Source organism: Manacus vitellinus, unplaced genomic scaffold (genome assembly GCF_001715985.3).
Source record: "Manacus vitellinus isolate BGI_N305 unplaced genomic scaffold, ASM171598v3 scaffold_35_pilon, whole genome shotgun sequence".
NCBI classification, from domain to species: Eukaryota; Metazoa; Chordata; class Aves; order Passeriformes; family Pipridae; genus Manacus; species Manacus vitellinus.
This window is the reverse complement of record NW_021940498.1, coordinates 7,536,724-7,549,324: the sequence shown is the minus strand read 5'-3', so window position 1 is coordinate 7,549,324 and position 12,601 is coordinate 7,536,724. Positions and strand designations below refer to the sequence as shown.

Here is a 12,601-nt window from a genome sequence, read left to right as displayed (position 1 = left end):
TTTTTTTTTTTTTTTTTTTGCCCCCCAACCCGAGTGTTTCCTTTCCCCCAAAACCCAAACCCTCCCGGGAAAAGCCTGCCAATCCCTTGGAATGGAGCCAAGGGGCTCATCCTTCGCTCCAAAGGCTTGTGCCAGCGTGGCAAGGATGCTCCTGAAAGCACAAAGATGGAGAAGATCCAGCCCTGGGCAGTGGGGGGGCACCCCAAAACTGGGATGGGGGGCTTGGAGAAGGGTTTTCCCATCAGCTTTTCCCTCTGGCACTTGGCCTCCTAAAGAAGAATGGGAGCTCTCCCACCTTATTTTCTTTTTTCATCAAGCTCAGGGTGCAAATCCATCAGTTTGCTTCCCCCACCCTGGAACAGTGATCCATGAGGAGCTGGAGCATCCCCAGGAATTTTCAAACATCTTAAAATATTTTAGAAAAAGGACCTGACATATTGTGTCCTGGGGCAAAAATACCTGGATTTAGGAAAAATCTGGAGTGTTTCAGACCAGTTTGGGAGTGGGATTTGCGACTCAGGGCCTTCCCAGCTCAACTTTGCCGTAGCTGCTGAAGGAGGAGCTAATCCTGCCTCCAGCAAAATTATTCCCACCCCTCCAAAACATGCCAAAATTTTAAGAGTAAATAAATACAAGTTGTTTTTCCCTCATTACAGCCTGTTCCTGCTGCCAGGTCCTGATTCTCTGCACTGCTGGGGGGAGATTCCCTGGGATCACGTAGTGATGGATGTGCTGGGAGCAGCCTGAACCTTGGCACCTCCTTGAAATCTCCATTCCCAGCTTGAAAGAAACTGGGATTTCTGCAGATTCTGGAATTTCTGCAGATTTTTCTTTCTCTTGTTCCCAGAGTGGATCCCACTAGAGGGAGCTGGGACATAGTGGGAAACACTGGTCCCTGGGGACATTCCCCAGCTCCAGGGCACAGTGAATGCCCAACTTTAACAATTTTATCACACCCTTTGCTCTATTTCTACCAAAACCCTGGGAAAAAAAAAAAGGCTTGGAAACAAAACAGGACCTGCTTCCCTCCATCCCAGCCTCCACCACAAATGGCATCACCCCAGCATGGAAAACATGCTGGTAAACCTGGAAAAACCCCTGGCTGGCACCACCATCCAAAGCAGGACAATGCTGTTAAATCCAATCTCATATTTCCTCAGTCCCTCAGTTTCTGGCAGGGAACCACTTGGGAAAAATCCCATTCTATCCTTCTGGGATGTTTTTTAAGCAGGAGGTTGGATTGGGTTTTGTAGGGCTTTCAAGGCAAACCCAAGCAGCCTTTGTCTCGGGATAAGTTATCCTGTATGTCCCACACCATTCTGTATTCCACATGGATAGAGGGATGGCAGCCACCAGGGAAAAGACCTGCTTTTGCTGGGGACCAGCCACTGCCATTCCTGGCATCCATGGGTACTAATCAATCAGCTCCATCCCTGGAGTCTAGTCACTGCTATCCCTGGTACCAGTCCCCCCAGTCCCTGGGTACCAGTCACTTCATTTTCGGGGCATGTCAGCCCATCCCTGGGTACCAGTCACCTCCATCCCTGGTACCAGGCACTGCCATCCCTGGGTATCATCCACCTCTATCCCTGGGCACCAGTTACCTTCATTCCTGGACACCAGCCACCTCCATCCCTGGTGCCAGTCACCTCTGTCCCTGGCAAGACACCTCCATCCCTGAATACCCATCATCCCATCCCTGGGCACCAGTCACATCCATATCCCTGAGTGCCAGTTATCTCATTCCTAGGCACAATCACCTCATCCCTGAATACCGGTTATCCCATCCCTGGGCACCAGTCACCTCATCCCTGGGCATAAATCACCTCCATCCCTGGGTACCAGACACTTTCCACCCTAAATACCAGTCATCCCATCCTCGGGCACCAATCACCTCCATCCCTGGGTGCCAATTATCTCATCCCTGGGCACCAGTCACCTTCATCCCTGGGTATCAATCTCTGTCATCCCTGGCCACCAACCACCTCCCTCCCTGCTCCCAAGTGTCCTCATCCCTGAACACCACTCATTCCATCCCTGGGGACCAGGCACCTCCATCCATGGGCACCAATCACCTCCATCCCTGAGCACAGGTCACGTCCTTCCCAGGACATGCCACCTCCTCCCTGACCACCAACCACCTCCTTCCCTGCTCCCAAGTGTCCTCATCCCTGAACACCACTCATCCCATCCCTGGGGACCAGCACGCTGCACCCCCGGGACCACCAGGCCCTGTGTCCAGGGGAAACCATTCCCATGGGAACACAAGGACCATCCAAGCATCACATCCAGGGCTGCATCCCCTCCCTTCCCAGCCTCTGGCTGCTCTCCCACGGGTAAGAGAAGTCCAAGCTCTCCAAAGAGTAACTTCTTGAAAGGAAATAAGGGCATAAATCAGCAGCTCTGATCCAGCCCCGCTCCGGTTACTAATAATATTCCCATGTTTATCCGCAGTCCTGGGGCTGGACATGTTTGCTTTTCCCTCGCTCGTGGTTTTTCCCAGGCTCCCAGCTCACAGAAGAGCATTGATTTGTTCAGGGATGCTCCCATGGAGAAACCCAGCAGCACAGCCACCTCTGGGATGGGGAGGAAGATGAGGAGGAGGAGGAGGAGGAGGGGAAAAGCAGCTTCAGCCCCAAACGACTGCACGAGAATCCCGTTGTTTTCCCTTCTCTGGCTTCCCGGCCGTGGTGATTCATCCCAGGAGGACAAGGCCTGGCTGCAACTCTGCTTGTTAAGTGTGAGAAAAAAGCAGGAACAAAAAACCTAAAGGAGTTGGGGGCAAGTTTTTGCAGGGCAGGGTGGGAGGATGCCAGGCATCCCGGGGCTGTCCAGGGGAGCGGTGCCGGTGGGATGGGGAGAGGGGACATGGTGGGAGGCTCCTTTCCCAAAGCACCACAAATTCATCCTCTAACTGTGCCCTGGGGCTCTTCCCATGGGATTTGCACTTGAAATCGGGGTTTGCACCACCAGTGCTGGGGGGAGACCCTGCCAAAATATGAGGATTGGGGTCTTGCTGGTGCATCTCCAGCCATCCTCCCTGCACTGCTGGCAGCATCCCATGGATCCCCCCTCTCCATGCTCCCCCCAAATTAACCACCCCATCCATGACCTGGCATGCTGGCAGAGCCCCTGAACACCCAGTGTCCCTGTGGTTCAGGACACAGCAGGGGGTTTGCCAGCCCCCTGTTCCCATCCAGCCTTTGCCGAGGCCCAGAGCAACTTTCACCAAATATGGAAGGTTTTTTTTGCCTCCGGATTTCGGCAGCAGGGCCACGGCCAAGAGCGCAGCTTTCCAGATGCTGAGGTCAGCCCAGCCCTGCTTCCCTCCCCCTGCTCCTTCTCCACGGCCTCCCAGTGGGATTGGCCCCGCATCCATCGGGAGAGGAGCGATGCCACCCCCCCCCGACTCACTGGCACCCCTGGATCCCCCAAAAGCCACACCCTGCATCCTACAGCACCCCAAAAGCAACAGTGATGGGATTCTGGGGAGAGAAGGAAACCAGAGAAAAAGGTGTCCAGTGCTGGCACACCTTGGCATCTCCACAGGACATGCCCTGGGTGCCAGGTGGAATGGGGTGTGGATCCTGGTGAGGGTGTGCAGGCAGACTTGGGACACCCAGGAGAGTGCCAGCCTGGCACGAGAGGGGTGATGGGCACCAGGAGCCACTGGGGATGGGGCCAGGGGCCGACAGGTACCGGGAGGCACCGGGCACCCAGGTCTCCAAGTGGACCCAGAATTCCAAGCACACCAGAAGCCAAGGGGTATCCAGGAGCCAAAGGGCACTCAGGAGGGATGCTCAGGAGCTGATGGTTGCCCAGGAGCTCCCTGGAGTCCATGGGCACCCAGGAGCTGATGGGCACCAGGATCTGGCAACATCAAGGACCTTCTGGGCACCAGAGAGTCAACAGATATCCAGGATTCCATGGACACCCAGAAGCCAACAGACATCCCACGGGCATCCAGGAGTTGATGGATGGATCCAACAGAGACTGTGGCCATCCATGAATCAACATGCACAAAGGAGGTGCTGGACACCCAGGAGCCAACAGACACTCACATCCAGAGTCCGTGGGCACCCAAGAACTGATGGATTCCCAGCATCCAAGAGGTGCCCAGGAGTCCACGGGCACCTAGGAGCCAATGGACACCCAGAGTGGACGGGGATGCAGGAGCTGATAGATTCCCAGGATCCAACAGGCATCAGGATGTCAGGCCCCCATGGGCTGATGGGCCCCCAGGAGCCAACAAGGACCAGAATTCCATGGGCATCCAGAAATCCATAACCACCCAGGAGCTGAAGGACATCCAGGAGCTGAAGGACACCCAGGAGCTGATGGACACCCAGGAGCTGAGAGATGGATGCTTAGGATCAAACAGGTACTAGGAGTCTGTCCATGGATCCACAAACACCCAGGAGCTGAAGCACACCCAGGAGGTAGGAGCCCCAAACATCCCGTTCCGTGCCCCTTGCCCAGGATTTCTCCTGTCCTTCCTGCCTGGATCCATGTCCTTGGCAGCAGCAACCAGCAGCCTTCATCCTCAGCACCCCCTGTGCCCCACGGACACCCAGTGCCACAGCACCCCCTGGGCGGGTCCCCTCATCCAGCACAGCTGCAACCGGGGCAGGAGGGCCCTGGGGAGGGGGGGAAGCCCAGCCCTGGCCAGGAACGCCCACATCCCACGTCACACCACGTGGTGACACCTCCCCTGCCCTGTCATTGTCACAGTGACACCCCGGGGTGAGGGGCGAGGGAAGGAGGGGGGGTTCAGCATCTACTGACCTGAGCCAGGTTTGGATGATGGAGGGATGAGTTCCCTCTCCGCTCCCTGAGGCTCTGAGCCATCTACATCCCATCTCACTGGGCTTTGGGGCAACCCAAAAAGAGACCAAAGGACCGGAGTCGATCCCCTACCGCTCCTGCCGGTGTTTCTGCCGAGGGGTCAGGATGAAACTCTTCCAAAAAAAAAAAAAATGCAGGGAGAAAGATGCCAAATCAGGGCAGGCCAACGAGTCTGCTGCTACTCCAGCTAAAAAAAGCAGGAAACCATATCCCAGGCTCGGAGATGCCAATCTTCCCATGCAAACAACTCCCTTCTTGTTTTTTTTGGAGAGTATCGGAGTCGATCCCCTACCGCTCCTGCCGGTGTTTCTGCCGAGGGGTCAGGATGAAACTCTTCCAAAAAAAAAAAAAAATGCAGGGAGAAAGATGCCAAATCAGGGCAGGCCGACGAGTCTGCTGCTACTCCAGCTAAAAAAAGTAGGAAACCATATCCCAGGCTCGGAGATGCCAATCTTCCCATGCAAACAACTCCCTTCTTGTTTTTTTTGGAGAGTATCAGAGGGCTCAGGAACAGGCAGTTACAAATAGCAACTCCAGGGCACCACCAAGGAAACCTTCTCCAGCCCCAGGAATCGTGCAGGGATGCTGGTGTCCTCAGACCAGGATGGTGGCTTCTCCAGGGGGGACCTGGTGGTGGCTGTTCCCCCCTTTTGGGATGGTGACTCTTCCACAGGGTGCGTGGTGGTGGTTGACCCCACACTGGGATGGTGACTCTTCCAGGGGGGACTTGCTGGTGGCTGTACCCTCATCAGCTGGTGGCTGTACCCTCATCAGCTGGTGGCTGTACCCTCATCAGGCTGGTGACTTCTCCAGAGGAAGCCTAGTGGTGGATACCACCACAGGTGTCCTTTTCCCAGCACATCCATGTCCTGGTGGGGTTCACTGGTGTCCTGGATGTCATGGTGGGGTGGAAGGCGGTGGTGGCCGCCCCATGGCTCCCAAAAAGGGACATGCCCAAGGTCTCTGAGCCAACACAGGGCACGGGGGTCACACAAACCCAACTTCCACCAACCCCCCCAAAATGAAAGGGCTCCAACTCAAACACCCCACACGAGGCCCACGGGAACACACGGCTCGGGGACGACCCCCCTCTGCAGCCAGGAATGGTGCTCCCAAGGCACTGCCCTGGTGGCAGGAGCTGGGCAGGCCGGGAGCAGCCCCCTGCCCCCCCGGAAGCCGAGCGGCTCCGACGGGAGTTTGCCCGGAGAGAGAGTTACTGGAATAGTTTTACCCAGATGCTGATTTTCCTCCTCCCTTCCATTGGCCAGGCCACAGTTCCCAAAGACCCAAAAGCAAACACACTATTTTTAGAGGAGAGTTCATTTACTGGAGCCATTCCCTTCGAAATTCCTCACTCATCCTCTCCATGGAAACCAAGGGAGCCCGGAGAAACAGCCCCACTGGGACCAACCTTCAGAGCTTTAAAAAGAGCCACGTTGAGGCAGAGGGGGTGGAAGTGGCTGATTTTTCTCCTCTGGACACATCCTGGCCTGGAGGTACCATGGTGGGAATGACAAGGGACTTGTTTTGGTGGGTTCTGTCCGTGCAAGCCGGGCTTGATGCCTTCAGGAGGAGACGTCCTGGAAGATGGATCATGGCCACTCCAAAAATCATGTCTGGCATGTGGGGGTTGCTGTCTTGGATGGGTGGTGGGAATGGGTGGAGAGGGATGGCTAGGGGAGCATGGACATGGATGGAGAAGGATAGAGATGGGAGGAGGTGGGTGGGTGGAGATGGATGAATGATGGATGGATGGATGGATGGATGGATGGATGGGAGGGAGGGAGGGATTCTCTTTCCCTGCTTTCCAGGGAACACCTTGGGAGAAGAGGAAACTCCACCAGCCAAACCCCAGTGCTGCCTCTCTGTTCCGTCCTTTCGTGTGATGGCACCACCTTCTCCCTCCTGGATTGAGGAGTCCCTGCTGCAGCTCTGGAGCTCTGGGAACTGCCCCATCAGGACCTGCCTGGTCAGCACAGGGGATGGAGCTCAGCAACGAAGTCACAGCAAGGGGAGACCTCAGCACCTCCCACCACACTGGGATCAGCATCCATGGGGAATCTCCCACTTCAGGAATATGCCCAGGAGAGGTTCTAAATCAGGGAGCCACAGAATCACTGAACAGTTTGGACTGGAATGGACCTTAAGTTCATCCTGTTCCATCCCCTGCCATGGGCAGGGACACCTTCCACTAGACCAGGTTTCTCCAAGGCCCATCGAGCCTGGCTTTGAACACTTCCAGGGATCCCACAACCCTGGCAATGATGGACTAATGCTGCAGCAACACCTGGGAAGCTCTGAGCCCCCATCCCAGCTGACATTGGCAGGAGGATCCTGACAAAGCACATCTCAGAGATGCCGACCTGCTGCTTTCCTGGCAGGAGCAGATGGGAGAGCAAGGCCAGCTCCTCCCAGCAGGAGCTTTGGAGGCATGTGATTTTCCATGGAAAAGCCCAGGCATCTGTGTATGGATGCAGGCAGGGTGCAGGGAGGCTGCCCAGGAATGCAGAGCCAGGGATGGTACAGCCCTATCCCATCCCTGGGCATCCCTGGGTGCGGGATTTGTTGGGCCCTGTGCCCCTCTGCAACACAGAGCACCTGGATTTCTCCAGCACCAGGGATCTCCCTGTGCATCCCTGTGTCCTTTCCAGCACCAGGGAACTCCCTGTGCATCTCTGTGTTCATCCCAGCACCAGGGATCTCTCTGTGGATCCCTGAGTACATTCCAGCACCAAGGATCTCCCTGTGCATCCCTGTGTTCATCTCAGCACCAGGGATGTCTGTGCATCCCTGAGTACATTCCAGCATCAAGGATCTCCCTGTGCATCCCTGAGTACATCCCAGCACCAAGGATCTCCCTGTGCATCCCTGTGTCTATATTCCAGCACCAGGGATCTCCCTGTGCACACATCCCAGCACCAGGGATCTCCCTGTGCATCCCTGTGCCTCTATTCCAGCACCAGGGATGTCTGTGCATCCCTGAGTACATTCCAGCATCAGGGATCTCCCTGTGCATCCCTGAGTACATTCCAGCACCAAGGATCTATCTCCCTGTGCATCCCTGTACGCACATCCCAGCACCAGGAATCTCCCTGTACGCACATCCCAACATCAGGGATCTCCCTGTGCATCCCTGTGCCCATCCCAGCATCAGGAATCTCTCCCTGGTAGTGGGGAAGGGAAGGGGCAAAAATAGGCAGAGTTAATGGGATTTTGGCACCAGGGAAGAGTAAAAATTGGGCAGAGTTAAGCAGATTTCGGAACCAGGGAAGAGTAAAAATTGGGCAGAATTAAGGGGATTTTGGCATGGGAGGAGGAAAGGGACAAAAATGGGCAGAATTAAGAGGATTTGGGCTGTTTTACCCCCCTGGCCACGTCTCCTGGCCCCGTGCCAGGGGTGCCAGGGTCAGTCCCTGCCCCTGACAGGCAGTGGGATTCCCTGATGTGGGAATCCCGTGGATGGAGTTCTCCGTGCTCCATCCCGCATCCCACCTCCCTCCCACAGGGCTGCCTGGGCGCCTCCGTTTCCCCCCACTCCAGCATTTCGCCGACCACAGTGGCCCCAGGGGCACAAATCCCAGGCAAACTGGGAGAGGATTTACCAGGATTTACCAGGAAAGCTGGGATTTACCATCCCCATCCTCCCCCCCCCCTCCAGCTTTAATTCTAGATTTCCAGGAACACCGAAAAACGAGACGACTCCCGGCCACGACCCAAAACCTGGTTTCTGTGGAGATTTAGGGCAAGGATAAACAGGTCCAAGTTATCCTGGGATAAACTGAGGGATAAATAGGTCCAAAGATGTCAGATTTTGCCAAGGAGCATATGGATGCAGGGATCCATCCCTTGAGGACGAGCTCAGAGGGAGGATGCTGCAAAGGGGGTGGTTTACAGAAGCGTCCCTGGGAATGTGACCCCGACGTTTCCCTCTGGGAGTGCCTCTCCATCCCGGATGGGTTTTTCGGGGTGTGCTCACCCCGTTCAGGGAGCAGCAGGTGGAGGAGGCGGCAGATGGGGCGCCGGAGGCCACGTTCCCATGACTCCCCTGCTCCCGAGAGGTGCTATATTTAAATCAATATTTTCCTGTTTAATCCGAGTGCTGCTAAGTCAACAAACAGAGCCATGATGGAGAACATCCCTCATTTTCCATCCCCAGATGGATTCTGCCATGGGGGGAAAGAAAGATCCATGGGATTGCCAGGCTGGCATCCTGCTCATCCCTTCGCCGAGCAGCAAACGGATCCCAAATCCACCCTAAACGCACCCTTGCTCAGTGCTGGGGTGTGCAAGCATGTCCTGTCCATTCCAGTGGTTTTATGGGAAGCTGGAGGCAGGAAAAAGTCTCTATCTTGAGTTTTGGGGTTTTTTTTCCTTGTTTTCTTGAAAGCACCATTTCCTCCCGCAGCTGGAGCGGGATGTGCCTCCAACGGCCCCTCGGGAATTAAAAGGTTCGTGTCCATCATCAGGCACAGGGTGAAGGAGCTCCTATGCACCCAGGATGGCTTGGATTGCTCCAGCTCCATGGAAAAGCTGGAAAGCACCCAGGACAAACAGTCCTGCCCCCGAGGGAGAACAGCACGTTACCTCTCTGGGCGGGACGTGCCAAGAGGCTGAACCCCCCTCACCTCTGCCAAAACCACTGCCAAACCATGGGGGCTGGGAAAATATCCTGAGGGGATCATGCTGCAGGGGTGCTGGATCCCAGGGGAATATCTTAAGGGAATGATGCTGCAGGGATACCCAACCCCAAGAGACTATCTTGGGGGTGTGAGATCTTGGGAGAGAATACTCTGGGGGAGCATCACCACACAGACTTACCAGACCCCATTATTAATCCCTTCCCAGCACAGAGATGGGCACCAGGATGTTCCGAAGGATCACCACCACGATGTGGGATGGATGATCCCACACCCCCAAATTCCCGAGCAGCGATGAACCATTTCCCCTCCCAGACTCCCCAGACTGGCCCTTTCCATTGAGTAAGGGAGGAGAAAAAAACGAACAAGTCAAAAATAGAGCTTATTTCTTCTCCTTTGGTCCGGGAGAACATAAATCCCTGTTCCCGGCCAGCCTTCCCGGTGCCAAGTTACATCCGGTCCTCGGTGCTCTCGCTAATAATTACGGCAACTCAGTCCCCCCTCTGCCCCCCCAGCCCAAGCTGGTGCCTCCTGAAATAAAACATCCCAGCTCCACTATCCAATAAATCAAAAAGGGAAATAAAAAACTCCTGGTTTCAGCTGGGCTATGGCCGGAGCACAAAGAAATCCCGGGGCAGGAGAGAGATTTGGAGATACAGCCGTGGCCTTGCCCTTAAAAGGGAAAATTCGCACCCTCTTCCCTGAGGCCGGAGGGTTCAAGCAAGGTGAGGAGCAGGCTCTGCTCCCACGGGGTGGCCCATGGACACGAGGTGATGCTCGGCCAAACTGGGCTCCCAGCTGGTAAAAATCCACCTGGAATGCTCCCAGAGTTGGGATGAAGCTGGGGTTGGGGGGGTGGGGTCAGCAGAACATCCCTGGTACGGGGCCATCGCAGGGTTGGTACCGTCCCCGGGAGCTGCCTGAGCAGGAAATATCTCTTTATAAATTATTCAAATAGGCCATGTATTATATAAACCTAACACATTAATAATTTAGGAATGCCACTGGGTGCTCTGCCACGCCTTGGGGACCTGCCAATGTCCCCAAGGTGGCACCAGCCCCAGCCCCAGGAGGCCCCTCGTTACCCTGCTTAATTATAACTCTTGATTATTCAACAGCACTTTCCACCCCAAGACTGGAGAGGACAAACTGACACATCGGGAAAAATGCTGCAAAACTCACCCCAAATTCACCCAAAACATCCCCAAGGAAGTGTTAAACAGGAGCCACCGATGGTTGTTGTCTGGCAGTGGGGACAACAGCTGGAGAAGGAGCTGGATGGGGAGCAGAGATCCCTGGAGAATGCCATGGGGGGTATAATGCTGCAGGGATAATGGATCCCAAGAGAAAATCCTGGGGGAATGATGCTGTGGGGATGGCAGGCCCCAGAGGGGGGTGATACTGCAGGGATGCTGGATCCCATAAGAATATTTTGGGGGAATAATGCCGCAGGGATGATGGACCCCAGGAGGATATCTTGGAGAAAGATGCTGCAGGGATGTTGGATCCCAAGAGAATATCCTGGGGGAATGATGCTGTGGCAATGTTGGATCTCACAAGAATATTTTGGGGGGAGGATGTTCCAGGGATGCTGGACCCCAGGAGAATATCCTGGGGGAATGATGCTACAGGGATGCTGGATCCCACAAGAATATCTTGAGGGAATAATGCTGCAGGAATGATGGATCCCACAAGAATATTTTGGAGGGAGGGTGCTGCAGGGATGTTGGATCCCAGGAGAACATCTTGGACTAATGATGCTGTGGGGATGCCAGACCCCAGGAGAACATCTGGAGGGAATGATGCTGCGGGGATGCCAGACCCCAGCAGAGCACCCTGGGGGAAGAGGCAGCAGGGATCCAGATTTTGGGAGTATCCAAAGAAAACCCCCTTGCTGCACGTGGCTCTGCCCTGGCCAGCAAGGGTTACACAGCCCTGGGCACCTCAGCCTTGGCTGTTGGAAGGGAATGGTCCAGCCCATCCTCTCCAACCGGCATGGAGCAGGGGGAGAGAGCCCTGCCAGCACCATTCCTGCCAGCTCCCGGCAAATCCTCCGCGGGAACGGGTATTTCTGGGCTTCTCCCAGCGCTATTAAAAGCCCCGTGGGTGCTGGCACTGCCGTGCTCAGGAGGAGGTGATGCTTCCAAGCCCTTCCCGGCACAAACACCCGGAGTGATGGGAACCCAACCCCGCGTTCAAACCACGGCCAAAGGGCTGGCGGTGCCAAAAACCCACCCCAGGAAAGATCCCAAAACACGTGGCTGCACTTTGGAGTGATCAAAGCACCTTCACATCCCCCAAACTACATCAGTTCTCCCCCAGACAGGATCAAACTTTACTCATCCATCAAATATTCGGTGCATGCACAGGAATGTTTTTCCCCCTTTTTCCCACCCACCAGCACAGCAAAGTCCATGATCCTATGGGAAGGATCGGAGGTTTTTTGAGGGGGAAAATGCAGGTTTGCTCAATAAGGGGTTTAACATGGGGAATCCCAAGAAGAAGCCTTTGCAGCCAAGGAAAAGGCAATTTCAGGGATGGCCAAGAGCACGACCTTATATATCAGGACCTTACATATCATAAGATGCTATATATAAGCAAAACATTTAATAGATATATTTATAAAACCTCCTGCCACCAAAATACGGTGCTATTTAACCTGGAAACTGCTTCTTCCCATCCAAAAATCAGGGGGTTATCAGGGAGGTTTGCTCCAACAAACAAGAGCTCGTCTCCTGGGTACTGCTGGGAAGGGCTGGGAAGGCTCTTGGCCATCCAGCAGCGCATCCACACACGGGAATTTGTCCACAAGGGACACGTGACGGGTCTCCAAAGCCACCAGTGCTCTGGAGGGGTCATGAATCCTGGGAAATAAAGGTGTTTGTAGGAAGGAGCGGCACTTACCACCTGTGGCTTGGTCCTGGGGCCGTGTTCCTCGGGCAGCCGTGGGCAGCGGGGCAGCCGGGGCGCTGGGGTGGCCGGAGGAGAGCGGGGTCCATCCCCGGGGCTGGGGGACGTGTCACCTGAGTTGAGGGCCAGCATGTACCGCTTGGTGACATCCTCCAGCGAGGGAGGTTGGAGCGTCGGGAAGGCTTTCCCGGGGGAGCGGCTGGTGGCCG

The 12,601-nt window shown here is 55.4% G+C and overlaps 1 protein-coding gene across 1 annotated transcript in view; it reads right to left on the bottom strand.

Moving 5' to 3' along the window:
- The window catches only part of ARHGEF17 (Rho guanine nucleotide exchange factor 17), a 32,600-nt gene that overhangs the window by 13,545 nt on the left and 6,454 nt on the right, over nucleotides 1-12,601 (bottom strand). Inside the window, exon 3 of the mRNA XM_029961470.1 lies at nucleotides 12,387-12,542. Coding sequence (XP_029817330.1) covers nucleotides 12,387-12,542 — 156 coding nt within the window. The remainder of the gene's footprint in view (nucleotides 1-12,386; nucleotides 12,543-12,601) is intronic.